The sequence below is a fragment of the Sciurus vulgaris genome, assembly GCF_902686455.1.
Source record: "Sciurus vulgaris genome assembly, chromosome: 10".
Taxonomy (NCBI): Eukaryota; Metazoa; Chordata; class Mammalia; order Rodentia; family Sciuridae; genus Sciurus; species Sciurus vulgaris.
Window position 1 is genome coordinate 7719077 of NC_136470.1, and position 19473 is coordinate 7738549.

Here is a 19473-nt window from a genome sequence, read left to right on the forward strand (position 1 = left end):
CACTCACCACACACCCACGGAGGGGGTGTGGAGGGCCCCGCTCCCCGGGCATCTCGACTGCGGCGGGACAAGGTGACACCTCCGGGAGCCCTGCCGCGCGCTGGGCGTGCACTCACCCGGGCCCGCAGCCCGCGAGCCTCGGACGCGGGCCGCCGCCGCCGCCTCCGGCCCTCCACGTCAGCCGGATGGCGGGCGGAGCGGGCGGCAGCGCAGGCGGCTGGCGCGTCACGTGGGCTGGCAGCGCGCATGCGCAGTCGCGCCGCGCCGCCCGCCCCTCTGCGGCCGCCCGCCGAGCGATCCCGCGGCCCCCGCGCTGGCTGGCTCCCTCCCGGCGAGGGTCGCGGTGCGCCTGCGCCCGGGCGGGGGGCGCCGTCCCCCGGCCTTTCCCGGAGGTTCGTGTCTTCCTCCCCCACTGCGGCTCACCGCCCGGCGCTTGCGCAGAGAAGTGGGCGCTGAGGGGGCCGAGTGGTCGGAAGGGGCTGGTGGGCCTCGGGGGACCCCGGGCCGAGGGCGGGGAACTGCAGCCCCTTGGGAGAGGCGGGGCGTCCACGAGCCTCCCGCAGCCTCCCCGCAGTCTGGCCGGGCTCGGGGACCGGACCCCCGCCGCCGCCCCCGCCGCAGGCTTGCGCGTGCACGCGGGGCGCGCTTCCGGGGCCCTGCGGGGCCGGCGGCGAGCGCTGCAGTGGCCGTGCCCCCGCCGAGCGGCGAGGTTAGGGCAGACCAATGGTGGAGGCGGTGCATCGCTGACGGTTGTGTTCCTTCTCCACAGACTGGCCAGAGCCACAGGGAAGATGGTGGAAAATTCACCGTCGCCACTGCCAGAAAGAGCGATTTATGGCTTTGTTCTTTTCTTAAGCTCCCAGTTTGGCTTCAGTAAGTACTTTCCTGAAGGACAGCCAGGGCCTTTTTCTGGTGTCCGAGGACCAGGAAGCAGTGCATTTGTTCCTAGAAGGTGCACACAGAAACTGTTGGTTCAGCCTGCGCCCTTTTTAAGAAAATCCGAAGGGAACCGTGCTTGCTCAGTGCGTGTGCCAGCTCTGGCCAAGCGGATTTAGGTGTTCCTCCAGCACTGCGCGGTGGCAGAATGAATAAAACCAGGTCCCCGCCAGTAAGGAGGGCATGGTCTTGTGGAGGAAGCAGTAAATCCACGGTTAACGGCCATTGTGGTGAGTCCCTTGGATCGCAGGACAGACATATTGAAATCAAATGGAATTCAGAGTTGGCTTCCTCCAGGGAACCATCCCCTTGGCACCATTCGAGAAGAATAAATAGAAGGGGAGGAAGATGGTGGCATAGGCCTGGGGTGAAGGCATGAGAGGGTTGGAAGTGAGTGTGGGATTGCTCCAGGGCTGCATGCAGGAGCGGGGGAGTGAAGAGAACCAGGCTGCAGAAAGGTTGAGAGATGTGTCCACTACATCCTGGGCCTTTTTAATCCCCTAATATTCCATTTTATAGATAAGGAATTTGAGATCCTAACATGCTGAGAGTCACACAGCAAGACCCAAGTTTCTCTCCAGAAGGATTTGGGAATTATGAGGCAATTATGAATGCCCCCAATCCAGCTTTCTGGAATTTGGTGGAAACCAGGGAAATAGAGCAATGGTGATATTTCTGAACCCTAATTGAAAACCAACGACCCAGTGTCAGAGCTGTAGCCTGTGGAGTCTGAAGTGAATAAGTAGTAGCTGAAAATTAAATTCTGACTTCCACAGATTTGCTATTTGCTCTGGGAACAGTGTCCTTATCTGTAAAAGGATATTGATAATGATGGTTATTGAATGCTTGTATGTATAAAACAGTCCTGGGTAGTACTCTTATTGTTGTCCTTGTTTTAAAAATGAGAATACTGGAGTTTAAGTAACTTGCCCAAGATCACTAATAGATAATAGAACTAGAATTTGAACCCAGACATATTGACTGATTTCACTTTGCTGCCTCTTGACTGTTGCATTAACTGGGGTTAATGTAATTTTGATTTTAAAATGTAAAGCACATAATGCAAAAGAACCATAAGAACATAATGTTAGCTGCTGGCATCATTTTTGTAAATGCCTGTTCAAATAGTATTTCAAGGATTGAATGAATACTATTTTATACAAATAAATAAAAGCAATGCTTTTAAGGCTGAAATTCCATGATACCCACAACTAGAAATTAATTAGAAAATTGTTATAGGCCAGGGAGGAGCAAAAATTTTCTGCTTTCTAGTGGGAGGAACTAGCCAATGGACCAATTAAATAAGTAAAACAATACAATGCCAGATGATAACCTGTACTATGGGGAAATATTTTAGTAAGGGAGAGCCAGGTACAATGGGTATGCCTGTAATCCCAGAGACTCCAGAGGCTGAGACAGGAGGATTGCAAAGTCCAGGTCAGCCTGGTCAACGTAGGAGACCCTGTCACAAAATAAAATTTAAAAAAGAACTGGGGAATGTAGCTCAGTGGTGGAGCCCCCTTGGGTTAAATTCATAGTACTGCAAAAATAAGAAAATCCACGGGAAAGATGATAAGGAGTGGAAGGAGGTCCTTCTAATATGCTCCTTGTCATCCCTTATTACTCATTTATTAGCATTCACAGTGAAGTGAAAAATTTGTCCCTGTTCACAAGAGTTTAAGCTGCACAGAGCAGAAACTATCTCTTCAGAGTTCATTATATGTCACATTCCTGACACACAGACTTCTATAACACATACTTGTTCAAAAAGCAATCTGTCATCACTGATAAAGATAGTTTGAAATTTATTCTACCACTTTCCTTGAATAAATGATATAATCTTTCTAAATTCCATTTTCTCATCTGTAAAAATTTCACACATACTTTGTGACTCTTTTGAGGATTAACTGAAATAATGCATGTAGAATTTTGCTTACCCCACGGTGAGCACTTAGATCTTAGCTATTCTCATTACACAGAAGGATATAAAGGGTGCTGCAGAGACTTGGGATTAAGGAAAGAAGATTATACCCAAACAGAAGCCCAACATGTAGCAGATCAGAACTAGAGTAAATTCCCCTTTAAGCAACTAAATGTCTATAATTACAATGAAGATGAAGTATTAAATATCTGATATACATAAAATAAAGAATTAGATACTGTAAGAAGTACAATAATTGCTAAAGCATGATTTATACCCTTGAAGTGCTTAAAATATACTGAGAATTAAAATGTTAAAAAATTACTAGTAAGGTAATTATGGTAAATATTATAAGAATTGTATGAAAGGAGCTAGAAAAACTGAAAGGGGGGAATCATTTCTGAGGAGTCAGGAATGCTTCAGAGGAGCATTTTTGTACCTGAACCTTTTTAGATTGAATACATGCCCTACTTACTTTTCTCTTTTTTATTTTCTTCTACAGTACTTTATCTTATGTGGGCTTTTATTCCTGAATCTTGGCTAAACTCCTTAGGCTTAACCTATTGGCCTCAAAAGTAAGTTTAATATGTATTAAACAAGAGTAAAATTAATGCTGTTTTAAAGATTATATTATTCCTTTAGTCTATCCAAATCTTTCATTATTCTGTTAAAAATGCATAGATGGACATATAGAAATTGAAAACTTTGTAATGATTGTGATCAATAAAACTAATTAAATACGGTAGTGTGAGCACACATTTATCCCCATTTCCTCCCAAAATCTTGCTACTGTGAACCTGTAGGAAAAATTTATATTTTTTAAAGGTATAAACCCACGGAAATAAAGAATACAATAGCAGATAAGAGGTATCAACAAAATTTTTTAGTAGATTGAGATAGGGGAGTTTGCTTTTTTTTTGTACAGCTAGAGTAGGGAAGCCATCAAGAATATTTGTGCCCTAGAATGATACAATGGCTCAGATATTGGAGGTATCAGTACCTCTTTAACATGGTAATTCTGGTTGAGACAGAAGCATACTTAAAGAACATTCTGTCCTCAGTCCTACCTCCTTTAGTCGTCATAACTGGGAGACTGTCCCTACCCTCCTTTGCAGAACATAATTTACCCTGTGGAAAGCCTGAGGGAGTCTCTAGTCTGGAGCCTTAGATCTGAGTGTGGGAAATGCACCACATACTGCAAGCCAGAATAAGTGAACATTTGCATGGTAAATGATAAGGCACACCCCTCCCCTAGCACCTGCCAGGGGCTCCCAGGCCAATACTACCCTCTCCTTACAGAAAAAGATGGAACTTACCTTCCTCAGGAAGTGGACCAGTGTAAAACAAAAAAACCCCTAGAATTTCTGCAAATTGAAGGACCCCAGTAAAGCAGCCAGAGGAAGGCTGACCAGTTGGTTGTTCTTGCCCACTGTGCTTCAGTTAGCTTGTTACCACTTTATTTTAAAATATGAGTGGACTGGCATAAGTTACCAGGTGTTGAAAGGAAGCTTCTAACCTGAAGTACAAAAACAAGAAAAAAGGGAAATTTGAGATAATGCTGGATACAGAATAAATTTTTTAAATAACAAAATCCTCAAAGATAAGAAAAGATTATAATTATGAAATGAACAGTATGCTCTATGAAGGGAATGTTTAAGGAGTTATCATTCTTGGCAATTATAATAGCCAAAGTTAAATTTTTAATTGAAAGCTTCAAAGATAAATCAAAAGTTAATCTCTGGAAGGTAGAACAAAAAGAGAAGTGGAAAATAGAGGAAAATATTCAGGGCAAAAAATCTAGAAGTTCCAGAAAGAGAAAACAATGGAGGAAATTATTAAAACAATAATGCATCAGTAAAATATAGCAAGATGGGGTACTCAGTGTGCTCGCCTATGTTGAGAGGTAAGTTGAGAGGCATATCAGAACTTGAGGCTGAAGTATTGACAGGTAGATGGAAAACCCAGCAGACAAAAAGATGTAATTACTAATTTTATAAAATGATGCACAAGAAAATATATGATGGTGATATACTAAAGTTCTCAGTTGCAAACATGGTTTATATAGTCATAGTAGTTTTTAATAACTGCTGAAAACAGAAATTGTGACATAAATATAGAAAAGAATAGGAGTAGTTAGGTTCCTAATCTCCATTTTAGGAAGTCTATAGAAAATATCTGAAATTGAAAAAAAATCAAGAAATAATAATATGAACATGTTCTGTAGAAATGAAGAAGTACCAGAAGAAACAGCTCAAGTGTTAAAAGGAGTCCTTTTTGGGGATTAGAATTTCAGGATCAGGATGGATGGGACAGAGGTCTGCAGTTTTCCATTATAACCCGTAGAGAACTGTTTGACCATTATGTACATTCATTACTTCAATAAAAATTAAATTTAGGGGCTGGGAGTATAGTTCAGTTGGTAGAGTGCTTGCCTTGCATGCACAAGGCCCTGGGTTCAATCCCTAGCACCACAAAAAAAAAAAAAAAATTAAAAAGTTGATATGTTTTGGGTGACTCTTGAGAATTATAACTGGTTAAGATGTCTATTATGTACATTAATATTCTCTTCTGCAGATATTGGGCAGTCGCATTACCTGTCTACCTCCTTATTACTATAGGAATTGGTTATGTACTCTTATTTGGAATTAACATGATGAGTACTTCTCCCCTCAACTCGATTCATACGATCACAGGTAAATTTATATTTAAAAAAAAAAAAGTGTTGGGGCAATGGAAGAATGGAGTTTTAGCATTTTTTATCAGAAAAGCAATCAAGAATAGGTTGCAAGACACATTGGATCAATAAAAAGAATCTAGGACCCCTGGGTGGTGGCGCACACCTATTATCCCAGCAGTTCAGGAGGCTGAGGCAAGAGGATCATGGGTTCAAAGCCGGCCTCAGCTCATTAGCGAGGCCCTAGGCAACTTATCAAGACCTTCTCTCTAAATAAAATATAAAAAAGGGCTGGGGATGTGGTTTAGTTTTTTTAGTGCCCCTGGTTCAATCCCTAATACCAAATAATAATAATAATATAGGGGGGAAAAAGTACAAAGTGATACCAAAGGAAATGTTTACATGGAGGCACTAAGATATGATGAATATACGCTAGTTATATTCATAGATAAAATCAGTTCTGATAAATTATACCACCAGTTAACAGGTAGATTTTCCCATGCAATGTACAAGTATATGAAGTATGTTCCTCAGTAACTGCGTAAGAGAAACTTTCTTTATCCTAAATAGTCACTGTTGTTCAAGGGATGGCAAATAGGTACATACAGACCTTGTTCACAAGGGAATTTGGGGTGTGTATTCTCCTCAGATTGCTGTGTACTCCTCATCCTGAAAAAGTGGATAGAAGAGCCACAGTGTGTTTTTGTGGATTTTTTTTTTTTCAGGTTCTTTCCTTTCAATTCTAAAAGTAGGTAGACTGACTTACGAGCTTTCTTAGATTCTGGGAAGTATTTTTTAAGTTCTCTGGTATGTTTTTTGTTTTTTTTTTTTTGGCACATTGTAATAACACTTATTCATGAATCTATGCAATGTATCTTGAAAATCAATATTATATTATTTTTCATCTCTTTCCTGACTATCCACTACAGTCCCTGCATTCTTGACTGGAATTACAGTAAATAGGCAATTTGTGCAAAGAGAGGAAATTGTTAACTTTTCATGAATATTTATACCAAATGACTCAATGGATTTTTGCAGTGTTGGTGTAACTACATCTTTAAGGCAGGATATCATTCTGTCCCTATGAGAAATGTGAAACGGGACTTTAATCATCATTGTACAGTTGAGTGAGATACTGATTTTTTTTCCAAATTAGAAATGAGAAAAGTACTTTGCTGATTACATTTTTTATTTTACTGGGACATTTCTTGTAAAGGGAAGATTTAAGTAGTTATTTCATTATTTTAAGCTTGTTACTTGTCATTATCCAAACATCAACCTGGTGAACTTTGGTGGGTCTCCATCAGCCACAGAGACTATAGAAGAAATTGCTTAAGTAACAGAGCTTTTTGTTTTTTCTTTTAGATAACTATGCTACGAACCAACAAAAGAAGAAATACCAAGAAGAGGCCATCCCAGCATTAAGAGATATTCCTATTAGTGAAGTGAACCAAATGTTCTTTCTCACAACCAAAGAACTTTACACCAGAAAGTGAGTCACATGTAAAAAACATGCTACCATCAAGCATGATAAGTTTTTGACAGAATAATTTTGCCCATAATTATACTATTTTCTCTTATTGCTCAATATTGAAATGTAAAAAAAAAGAGTCATTCTCTTAAGTAAATTTTGATTAATATTATAAATGTTTTCAAATATTCATTATTAATAGAATAAATAAAATACTTCATTACCTTGTAGTGAATTTTTTAAATGTGTTGATATAATCAAGAGTTCTTCCAGAGGGGAATTTATGCTGTAATTTGCAAAGGTCAATTGTGTCTTTCATCCTGTTTGTCCTGAGGGGCTCAGAATGTAAACTCTTGGATTTGGGTAAAGGGTACATTTAATATTTGTGCTATCAGATGCATGCCTAAGACACAAATATTTGTAGAGTGCTTGCTTGTTCCAGGTATTTTTCTGGATACTGGGGATGGATAATGGTAAGATTCCCTCAAAGAGCTTATAATTTATTCTTTAAAGAACTTACATTTTAGAGGCAAGTTGAAGCAGACTAAGCAAATAGGATATTTTTGATGAGTGCTGTGCAGAGAATTAAGGTAGTATAATGTTCTGGAAAGTAAAGAGATGACTATTTGAGTTGGGGTTGTTAAGGAGGACTTTTCAGAGGAAAGCTGTTGGGGCTGAGATGTGAATAGCAAAAAAAGCAACCAGGCATAGAAAGATTGGAAGGGCAGTATGAGCTAAGTTTGATGCAGGCATAACAGTGACTATAAGACAGGAAGGAGCTTGGTGTGTCCTAAGAACAGAGAGAAGGCCAGCATGGGGCCTGAGGCACCTGAGCAAGGAGAGATGTGGGCTGAGGTATACCTAGTGAGACCAGGCCAGGTAGTGAAGAGCTTCGTATGCCAGTGTAGGAAGGCTGAACCTAAGTCAAGTGTGATGAGTATTGGGCACTTTCACTACCAAGCTATTAGAGTCTTTAAGAAAAGAAGTGACATGGCCTAATTTATGTTTTTTTTAAAGTTGCTGTGGTGGATGGAGAATAATTCTGGAGAGGAATTGGGAATGGGGCAGGAGTATGGAAGTGAGGAAGGAGTCCATTAGAATGATGTCGCATTAGTCCTGCAAGAAATGATCGCTGCATAGACAAGAGTAGCAATGGTGTTGGGAAGGCAGGGATAGCTTTGCAGCTTTTGTCAGAGTTCAGCAAACAGACTAAGTATATGGATCTGATTGTGCAGAATAGTCAGGGCTGACTGAGAAATTGTGATCAAGGGTCATTCTCGGTGTTTGGGGATTAAGGAACTGGGTAGATGGTTATGCCTTTTACTGAATTGTCGGTATTTGAAGAAGTGTAGTTGAGGATTTGGAAGATTTGGTAAATAAATTCATCTGAAACTGGCTTATTAATATTTGGATGAGCCTTGTATAAGGTTAAGAAACAGAAAGAAGGTGTTCAGAAGTTAGAAGAAGACACTCAAAGCCAGTGGGACCAAATGAAATCTACTTGACCTTCAAGGCCCTCTAACTCTCGATGTCTAATCGATACCATCCAGTGGGTCTTTTTTTCTTTAGAGTATATACACACAAGAGTGGAGTCACACATTTTAATGTATGCAAATTTTTAACTCTTTCTTTGATGGAAAGGAGGGAGAGACGGAAGAATTTTAAATAGGAAAATTAGGGCTTCCATTTCAGTGACTAGTAAGCATGCAGTGGATGATATGAATTCTCTGCTCCCTGTTCCCGAGTTTGTCCCAGTTCTGCATTGTATGATGTGTCACCACTGCATTTTGAGGAACCAGCCAACTTCCTCAAAGAGAATAGTACATAAGTAAAAATTATATACCATGGGATGCTACAAAGCCAGGCAAGCAAGAATTAATTTTCGTAACACCTAATGACATGAATGAACATTGCTGACATGATGGTGAGCCAGTAGGTCAGGCATAAAAGAACATATACTGTTTAATTCCATTTGTGTAAAGTTCAGAATCAGGAAAAATTAATCTGGTGGTAATATTAGAATAGTGTTACCTTTAGAGGTAGGTTAAGTAGGAAGAGGCATTAAGGAACCCATTTTGTGAGCTGGAAATTCCCTGCATCTTGATCTGGATGGTGGTTACCTGGGTATAATGCATTTTCAGAAAATCATGGAGTTTTATCTTTGTGCTCTTGATTAAAGTTATGCCTTAAGTGAAAGAGCAGAAAATCAGTACCTATGCCCATAAATTTTTGATTTATTAGTCTGAAGTGGGACCCTAGCAGAGGTAATTTTTTTTTATGTCTTCCAGATAATTCTATATGTAGCCAAAGTCAAGAATGACTGCCTTGGGGCTGTGATTGTGGCTCAGGGGTCACACGGTTGTCTAGCATATGCAAGGCACTGGGTTCGATCATCAGCACCACATAAAAATAAATAAAAGGTGTTGTGTCCATCTACAACTAAAAAAAATTAAAAATAAAAAACAAGCAAATGAAGAATGACTGCCTTGGGGCTGGGGACACAGCTCAACTGGTAGAGTGCTTGCCTCGAGTGCACAAGGCCCTGGGTTCAATCCCCAGCACCACCAAAAGAAAAATCAAGAATGGCTGCCTTGCCTGATCAGACTGAACTGAGCCTGTGGTCAGGCAGGGCAGTGGGTGGGCCACTGTGGAAGAGAAAGCCAGCACTATGGGAGCAGCCCTCTTCCCTTGTCCTCCCCTGGGGCCAGTGAAGTGCCCAAGAAGGCACTTCAAATGGGTCAGAATGGAACTTTTAACTCTAAAACTGTACTGCACTTTAACCTCACATTGACATTTTATTGTTTCCCAATCACATGGCTCTAAAGAGTTACACCATACCAGGGTTTCCAAACTGTGGGCTGCAGTTCCTCTGTGGATGGTGATCAGTTCAGTGCAGTGAATAAGCTTTTTAATAAGCTTAGGACCTGTTTTTACTTATGAAAGTAAGAGTCTCAAAGAGCTTTTGTGTACATGGGTTATATTTAGAAATTAAAATAGAAATTATCTTTTATAAAAACTAGTTTTGTTATAAAATTAATGTTGCTGATCATCTTTCCACATATGAAATGATTCCTGTTACATAAACATTTAACCCAAATCATTATTGTAATAATAAACTGAATCCAAAAGACAATGAGATTTAATATACTTTTTGTGAATATTAACTGTATTTTCCAAAACGAAAAATATTAGCAAGATGAGTAGAATTTTTTTTCTTTTTTTTTTTTGCAAATCTTTAACGTCTGCCTTAATGAAAGACATCTGGGTTCTCATATCTGCTTTTGCATTCAAATCTGTTACATTACCACACATCACAAAGCCTCTGGAAAACTCCACTGCATACTCATGAGAGAATGAGAATGAAAAAACAAGTAGCATCTTAGTATTATTCTGTAAGTGGTTTTTGTAAGCATATGGCACACAAACGATGGGGGCAGGGAGCAGATCTGGGATCAGCAAGCTTTTCTTTATCCAGCAGCAGGATTAATCGGAAAAACACCTGATGTGGCTCATTTGCAAAGAGAAAATGGCTGCTGACCAGGAGGTTCTGGGCTTTATATGCAGCCTTAGCAGAGCCAGGCCATGGGAAGAGTTAGTCACAGGCAGGGGCAGGACCAGGTCATGGGAGGAGTTTTGGTGGCAGGATTATTTAGGGCCAGGTGGGTAGAGAGGTAGGTGACCATTCGGTTCAGTGTTGACCTTAGAGACTCCCTGAGACAGGATCTTTGTACACCAGCCCTTGAGAACTGCAAGTTCTCAAAGTGTGTGTGTATATGAGAGAAGAACTAAAATAGGGTATAATAAGATGTATCAGGCTGCATTGCATTTGGTAAGGGTAAGTATTTTGATTGGACACCTCAAGGGCACTTCAGACCCTTTCTGTTCCACCTCTTACTCCAGCTGCTGATGCCCCAAACCATTTTGTGTATGTTTTGACCAGATCCATGCAGGTCCCACTTTTAGTCCACCCTGGAAGGGAAAGATTAACGTTGTAGAGGACCTGGAGCCCGACATGGGACAAGCATCTGTGGAGACACATGCCCCCCGTCATCTCCCAAGGAAACAGTTCTGAGCTCCATTTCATGAGCTTCTTAAAATCTCTTGGCCTGAGCTGTGGTTGCCATGGCATTGGTGAGCTCATCCCACACTCCTGGGCTGGCTTGTCTGTCTGCTGTTTTTCTCCCTCTGCCACTCACTCCTCCCTACAGTTACTTTCCCATTGAACTGCCTACACACAGCCTTTGTCACAGCCCCTTCCTTTAGGGGAACTCCAGCTGCCTTTATTTTCTAAAAATCATGCATCAGTTATAGGGCCATGATATATGGTGCATTTTCCATGTGGCATGTCATAATTTAAGAAAAACATTTGAAAGATACTGTTTTGCAATGAGCCTAAATAATAACAATACTCTAAATAGAAGATGTTAGTAGTACAAAACTGTTCTGAATATTTAAAAAAAAAAAAAAAAAAAACTACCTCCAGTTTAAACTCCAAGGAAGAATTAAAAGTCCCTGTATGAAATCATCTAAATGTGAAGCTAGAAGAATTCAGCTCCAAAATCTTGCTCTCCCTAATTTCTTGATCTGCTCTATTTGGTCAAAAACATCTTAATTGAATGCCTGTGTTTCCTCAAGAAACTGCCAGGTGTGGGATCATTAGAGTGGGTATCACTCCTTAAGCAAATTGACCCGACCCCAAATTTTTCATGTGTCCCACTTTTTCAGTTAGTAGGACACAAAAGAATGTCATATTAACAGCCCAAACCCACAGAATCTCTATAACAATTGTAGCAGAAACCACCATATTGTATGATACAACTCCACCAGCCTATAACCTTAGTACCAACGGGATGGAATGTGGGGAAGGGAAGGTGGAAAAGAAGGAGGAGAGATTCTTCCTGATTCACCTCACCAGGATACAGGTCAGTCTATGGCAGTTATCACAATTGTCAGGCACTCAGTTTAACTCAATCAGGTTAACTGTAGCACCTACTTTGGAGGTGGGAGGAAATTTGCTTATCCCACCTTCTTTAGTCAGGATAGGTAAATCAGGCTATGGAAACACATAACCCTACAATTTCAGTTTACTTTTCAAAGAATAGCACTTACAGTCAGCCACCAAATCTGAATGGGGACACATAGACAAAGACAGTAGACGTCTCAATCACCTGTAGAGACCCATGACAGAGGATCAAGGGAGAGGCCCTCTAGGCCTCATCACCACATGATCCTCAGAGTGCCAGAGATGCAATGGAAACCTCTGTCAACAAAGGAGTCACAGAGTCGGAAATGAAGGCCTTATAAAAAATAAAATTATAGGTCTTAAACAAGTGCATTTGTGAACCAAGTTTTATATGTACAAGATACATGAGAAGTGACTATTAAATAGTTTAATATCAGCTGTGGGCTATTTCCACAAACCTAGCATTCCTGAACTTTGCATGTATAGATTACAGTCACAGAGACCATATGTCAGGGCTGGAAGATGCCAGTCAAAGCTTAAGGTGACTCAGATGTCACACTTCAACTATGCCATTGACTAAATGACCTGCTTTGCCATTAAAGCCTGTTTATGTGGCCCTGCCTATCACAGGCAGCTCTAAGTCAGCCTGTGTCATCTGGTCTAGCTTTCCCAAGAGTCCCATCTCTCCATGTGACACTTCGTCTTCTGATGCCACCTTCTTTTGACTATCCTCAGTGAAATCACCATGGAGTTGGCATGCCCTTGGGAAACTCGGTCAAGAATGTAAGTGTCTGTCAGGAGTTAAAATACAATGTCCACCTCCATACTGATGGAGCCAGATTTTCAAATACTACATAAACCTGAATCCAAAATTAGGCCTTCTTCCCTAAATCTAGACCTGGGGATTGAGATGAGGAGAGCTTGGGCCTGGAGGCCTGGAGATATGGCCACCCAGCTGCATGCTCAGGATCATGGAAGGTCCAGGTGAATAGCAGACACCCCCTGTGCAGTCACTGAGGCCCATGCCACTCTTGGTAAGCACCCTCCTCCCATGGTGGAAAGAGTGTGGGGTAAAGAAAATGGCAGAGGTGGCTTTCCCACCACCTCTCCATGAAGGTAGAAGTATTTCAGTCATAGAGGCAGAAACAGAAGGAGAAAGGCAATGGCTCCCTACACCAGCCACTAGGGTTGTCCCCCATTTGCCCCTAATTAAATTAGTACATCAAACATCTGTGAGGGTGAATTTTGTGAAATGGAATCCTTTAGCTAGGTTCCTTAGGTTAGGATTATCCCAGGGTCAAAGGGCTTGAATATTTTTAAGTCACTTAATAAATGATGCTAGGCAGATCTCCCAGAGGCTCCCTCTCTACACCCTCCCTGAACCTCACCAACATTGGGGGTGACCCTTATACCAGGGCTGCCTTGGTCCTCAGATTCAAAGTATATGAAATGTCACGGTATTCCATTTTTCCATCCTAACCAAATATGTTTGATTCCCCACTGTCCATTGTTAACAAGAATTTCAAAATCATCCATTGTGGGACTTCCTCATCCTTCTTTGGATTGTTTATGTTCATTCAATCCAAGTACATCCGAGAGAACAATGGTTTCAATTCTTGGTGTTTGCTGCCACTGCCATTGTACCTTTTCCAGGCCAAGGGGGCCCATTGTTGCACCACCTGTCTTTGCTACAAGCCTTTGAGACTTGGTACTCAGTGTCCGCCAGCAGCCAGGCAACCAACCACCCCAATGGCCCCCACCCTGAGTGCTGCGTGTCCACTCTCTCAGACTTCTGTCCCTGTTTCCCAGTCTCAACACCTTGGCATCCCTACTGGGGTTGGGCACCCTCCCTGTGGCAGAGGCTTCTGACATGTTCCTTCTCCCTACCTTTGAAACAATTCCATTTTAAACTAGGCACATGGGAACCCAGTCTAGAGATCCCTGTCCTTTGCACCAGGACAGTGAGGAGAACTTGGTTTCTTTTGGACGAGCAAGGAGGGAAGGAGAATTGTGTGGAGCATTTGTAAAGTGTGTTTAAAAATGAATCACACTCTTTTCCCATCTTCTTTCCCGCTGCCAGGCATGTGGGTTTAATGGCAAATTTCAGGCATCCTTTTGGACTATGGCAAGTCCTAAGGAAAGAAGCCATGCAGCAGCAGAGCAAAAGCAGAGCGCCTGAATTGTTATTGTACCTTGACAAGCTATCCCTGGACTTGGACAGGAGAGAAATTTGCTTCTATGTTGGTTTGGCTACTGTTATTTTGGGTTGTCCTATCAGAGCCAAACCCAAGGCTAACTAAGACTGCTAATTGCCAGGAGGGGCCTACAAGTCTGTTCTCCACTTTGAAAAGCCAGGAACCACCCAGAGCTGGTCATACGCAGGTTCCCAGCTCTAGTAAGTCTGGAAGGTCCTGTGATCTGCGGTTTTAAAAGCATTCCCAGAGACTGATAGGGGTAGGGCATGGACCACAAGTTGAGAGACAGTGGGTCTTCTAACCCAAAAGCCTGGGCAGAGATGATCTCTGGGCTATATCTCTTTTCTCTGCACAAAAGCTTTATTTACTGGCCCCCTCCCACCTGAGTCTCTCTCTCTCTCTCTCTCTCTCTCTCTCTCTCTCACACACACACACACACACACACACACACACACACTGCCACTCCCAATCCCCCCACCAAAGGAAGCCTCCACGGTGGGATTGCTTCTTGGCATGGCAAGGAAAGGCGCCCATATTTCTTCTTTGGTGAATCTCTAGCAGCAAAAACTCAGCAAAATGCTGGGAAGTGGCTCAGTAATTACTGTCTGTCCCACTTTTGTTAAAAAAGTAAATAAAGGAATGACCTGAATTTTAATTTGCAAATTTGAATACTAATAAGAGTCAACATAGTTATTCAAGTAGTGAATAAACATGCACAGAAATGGCCAGCCTCCCAGGAGCAAAGTGAGGAGTGGGGGTTTGGCATCCATCCATTCTAAGTTTAAATTCCAGCCCCCCCCACCCCCCACCCCCGTGTGACCTTTAGTAGGGTGCTCTGCCTTCCTGAGCTTCAGTTTGTTCTTCTGTAAAGCCACACCTATGCTCCAGGCTACTAAGAAACAGAAAATAAAGAAGAGGGTTAACTTCATGCTGGCCCACAGCTGGCCTTAGGTAATGGCAATCATTATCTTGTCTCTGGCTTTTCCTCCCAGTGGCCACTTCTCTGGATCCCGTTCTTTATTTCCATCGATTCCTGCTCATCATCCGATCAATGCCCCGGCTGCCCTAACAAATCACCTTGAGCTGAGTGGCTCACAACAGCAGAAATGGACCCTCTTGCAGTCCTGGAAGTCAGAAATCAGAGTAGTTTCAGGGACATCAAGGTGTCAGAAGGGCTGAACGCCCTTCTGCGGCTCCAGGGAGGACCAGGACCTCGCCTGACTCTTGGCAGCTGCATTCTTCACTCCAGTGTGATCTTCTCCTCAGAGCAGATCAGCTTTCCCTGGGCCTCTCTCCTGTGAGGACGCTTGTTGGATTTAAGGCCCACCCAGGTAATCCAGGCTAATTTCCTTCTGATGAGATCCTTGACATAATTTTCAACAAAATCACCTCTTCCATGTAATTTAACATTTACGGATTCCAGTGATTCCGAGCCTATTATTTTCAGGGTCCATTATTCAACTTACTACAATCATTAAATATTTTAGTTTAAAATACACCTCAAAAACAAGACCAGAGCCAGGCGTGGTGGCGCACTCCTGTAATCCCAGCAGCTCTGGAGGTTGAGGCAGGAGGATGGCAAGTTCAAAGCCAGCCTCAGCAAAAGCGAGGTGCTAAGCCACTCAGTGAGACCCTGTCTCTAAGTAAAATACAAAATAGGGCTGGGGATGTGGCCCAGTGTGAGTGCCCTGGAGTTCAGTCCCCAGTAACCCACCCCCCAAAAAAAACAAAGACCAGAAAAGATATTGTTTCCACAAGCACAGGACGGAAGGTGGTGTGCCAAGAACAGCGGAGCAAGAGGAGACCTGCACCTGGACAGCAAGGTCAGCACCCAAACCTAGCAGCACCCACAGTCAACAGGGTTAGATAACAAACCCAGAGACAGAAACAGGCAGAAGAAGGAGGCAGGGAAGGAAAGGAAGAAAAGAGGGAGAAAGCAAACAAGCAAGGAAGGAAGTGGGGAAGAACAGGGCTGCTCCCACGTGCACAAGGCCCTTTCTGCGGCAGGTCTCAGTGGTCGTCCTCAGCAGTGACCAGCCTCTCATGTAGGCACCACAAAGAGCAGAGACCTGTGCAGCTTCTCATCAGGGCTGGAGGCCAGTCCCTGCTGCTGGACACCCTCACATCCTCCAGGGCTCCTCCCTCCCACATGCCTGCTGCTGCCTGTGCCTTCCTCCTCTCCGGCTCCGAGCCCCCATCAGACCTCCATTCCTCAGGATAGCTTTTCCTGTTTCCCCAGAGGGAGTGCGATTCCGAGCCCACAGGCACGTCCATCCTTCTCTATGGTGGCTCTTACAGCTGTCATTTCATATTTACCCATTTGTGCAAGCTGCACCAGACCAGAGACCCTGTCTGTCCTGTGCCCTTGTCCCCAAGTCCTGGCCCAATATCTGGTACACAGGAGAGCTCCCAAGACAAACTGTGGGATGAACCAGTGACCCAGGTGCAGAGGGATGTGAAGAGCAGGTAAAGGCCTTCCACCAAAATGTGGGGCTGCTGGGCGCTGACTCTGAGAGATGGGACAACTCACGACAGACAGAGGTCCTGACACTGCTTAGCTGCCTTATCTCTGAGGTTCGACGCTGGAACTGTTCTTCTGCTCCTCTTCACGAGAGCTTTCAGGAAGAACCCAAGACAAACCCCAGGTCTGCTTAGTCCAAGGGGAGACGGAATGAAACAGTGGCACACCTGCTGAGTCAACCTTCCAAATGTGCTGCTGAGCCTCCAGATAGGCGAGCAAGTGGATAGGTTTTCAGAACTGTGCCTTCCACAACGAAAGAAAGAAAAACCCCTCCAATTCCTGCAGTGCATGGTGTCCAGGCACAGTCAGCTGGCCTCTGGAACTTTTATGCAGCCCCGTGGGCAGGGAGCATCTCCCTTCTCTCTGCCTATTCCCCACCCCATGCTCCTCTGTCACCCCTGCTTGGCTGGACTCTCACCCACAGGGCCCCTCCCAACTTTGCTCCTCTCGGTAGGAAGCAGAGCATGCATGGTGAAGGTGCTGAGCTTTGGATCAGACCAGATCTGGACGTCCATTCTCAAGTTCCCGCTTCACCTCCTCCCTGGCATGTGAGGACCTGGGAGAGAGTTCACCCCTAAACCTCTGTCGTCTCATCCTTTAGGTGGTGGAAGGTACCTCTCTCAATTATCCGGAGGGTTGACTCAGTGGGATGGAAGAAACCTCAAGAATTTACAGAGCCTGGCTCATGGTGTCATTGCTGTTCCCTGAACCTGCCCCGTTCCCCAGCACCCCAGAACAACTTAGACTCTGTCTCACTCAGAATGCTTTGCACACGCTGGGTCCCAAAGCATCCTTGGCTGCTTGACCTATCCTCACAGGGATGTGTCTGATTGATCTTGGGTCCCCAGTGCCTGTGGTTGTTTATATATAAAAGGGGAAAACATCAGAAGTTCTGATCTGGAATCATCACAAGTGTTATGCTTAAATTATTTCAAAGGTGCTATAAGACAGGTGTAAGCTGTTTTCCACATGTTAAGGAGTAAATGGTTTAAGGACCTAAATATTCAGAATTATCCACATGGAAATCCTGTAACAATCATAAGTGACTAGAAAGTCATCAGTATTTGCCTCCTACTTTCAAATTTTGATGAGTCTTTTAAGCTTTTTCTCCTGAAATGACTCAAGTTTATGAAACTAGTCTGGTAGCGACTTCAGAACAAATTTCCCTTCATCATCTGACATGAAGATTAAATTCAATGTGTTTAAAAGATAGATGAACCGCTACAGGACAAAAGGGTAATTAGAAATGATGGCTGTTGTCCACGAAGGCACACAAATTAAAGGACTGTCAGCCAGGCAGCGATTCTATCAGTGATGAATCTGGCGTTTCACTTTGACTACCGACCCAGTACAATTATGGGAAAAGTACCCAAGATGACCCAGTGAACAGCCAGCCTGAGCCATTTGTCCCGTAAGTGAAATCTCCAGTTTGCAGCTTCAGGTTTTGCTTTTCCATCACTGCTGAGTGGCAATATGGCAGAGAGAGATGACCTTTACTTAACCTTGAGAATAACGCTACCCTTTCCTGGCCAAAATAAGGAATGTATGCCAATACCTACTGAAAATCCACTTGCAGAAGTTAATGAATGTTCGGTTTAAGTGGATGATATCTTTGCCTTTTTGAACTTTATTTTACAAAATAAATGTCTTCTGTAGGCTACCTTGGACATTGGACAGGACCACACACCAAGGACAGAGGCATGAAAAATTTAAAAAGTAACTTTTATCTGTTTTTTTTTTTTTTTTTTTTGTTCAGTCATCTAAATGAATATAGAGAAATAACCAAGTTGCATCTGCCACCTTCTTGCTGGATAACAATATACTTTCATTCCTTCAGGTATTTAGAAAATGTTTATTGTTGTCAGCGGTCCAACAGATAGATGGTTCCCAAACAAATCCTAAATCAAGCACTGCTTCTAGATTTAACCCTTTCCCTGACCAATCAGCCGGTGCAGTGATTTGTGCAAAGATCTGAAGTAAACAAAACCAGATCCGACATCCAACCCTTCAAAGAAAACGGTTTCAGGGAAGTTAAATCCCCAAACTTGCCCTCCTTTTCACCTCTCAGCCCATCCTTATCAGGAGCTTCTTGTCACCAGTAGGATTAGTGGTAGTCGGTTCAACAAACTAAATCAGAATTTTTGTGTTGGGTTAATCGTGACAATGTCATGAGTCAAATGGCTTATGTGATTGAAAGGCACTCATGAAATCCATCAACCACCCATTCTGTGGGCCAATGGACTACACCAGAAACGCTCCTGATTAAAACTTGGCCAGATTTTGGCAAAGGTTGTTTCATGATGAGAGAATTTTAAATCTACGTGAGTATGGAATAATAACTGATGACTGATTTTTAAGATATTTTCATTGTTTGTTTATAAGACTCATTTATTTTAAGTAAAAATTATTTATTGTTGGACTGGGGTTGTGGCTCAGTGGCCTAGCATGTAGGAGACACTGGGTTTGATTCTCAGCACCACATATAAAAATAAATAAAGATAAAGTTTCATCAATAACTAAAAAAAAGTATATATATAAAATTTAAAATGCAAATAAAAAATAAAAATATTTATTGTAGATAATTTTAAAACCATAAAGAATCAATAAACAAAAAGCCTAATATCACCCATTACCCATCACCAAAAGACAATTGCATTTAATAATCTTATATAAAACCTTCTAAGTTTGTGTGTTTGTGTATAAGTAGTTAACAAGAAGTGATATCATACTGTAAATATAATTCAGTGTGCCTCATTTTTTCAGACATCATATTGTGATATTGTATATTTAAC

At 42.7% G+C, this 19473-nt stretch overlaps 1 protein-coding gene across 3 annotated transcripts; it reads left to right on the top strand.

Annotated features, from left to right (window-relative positions):
• Positions 1-234: 234 nt before the first annotated feature.
• On the top strand, positions 235-10135 carry PIGP (phosphatidylinositol glycan anchor biosynthesis class P). Of its 3 annotated transcripts, none has more exons than XM_079155204.1 (5): positions 235-392; positions 770-873; positions 3360-3432; positions 5432-5550; positions 6897-10116. In XM_079155204.1, the coding sequence occupies exons 1-5, from the start codon at positions 247-249 to the stop codon at positions 7025-7027; spliced, it is 573 nt and encodes a 190-aa protein (XP_079011330.1). In that variant the 5' UTR covers positions 235-246; the 3' UTR covers positions 7028-10116. The 3 variants fall into 3 exon arrangements, with proteins under 3 accessions (XP_079011330.1, XP_079011329.1, XP_079011331.1); XM_079155203.1 differs by having other exon boundaries at positions 246-445; positions 6897-10122; XM_079155205.1 differs by lacking the exons at positions 235-392; positions 770-873 and adding an exon at positions 1017-1166 and having other exon boundaries at positions 6897-10135.
• The last annotated feature ends 9338 nt before the right edge of the window (positions 10136-19473 follow it).

Bases quoted from the DNA above. Each gene is read 5' to 3' on its own strand.
- PIGP (XM_079155204.1), top strand. From the start codon at position 247: ATGCGCAGTCGCGCCGCGCCGCCCGCCCCTCTGCGGCCGCCCGCCGAG. The intron at 393-769 runs GTTCGTGTCTTC...CCTTCTCCACAG, and splicing joins TCCCCCGGCCTTTCCCGGAG to ACTGGCCAGAGCCACAGGGA. The intron at 3,433-5,431 runs GTAAGTTTAATA...TCTCTTCTGCAG, and splicing joins TTAACCTATTGGCCTCAAAA to ATATTGGGCAGTCGCATTAC.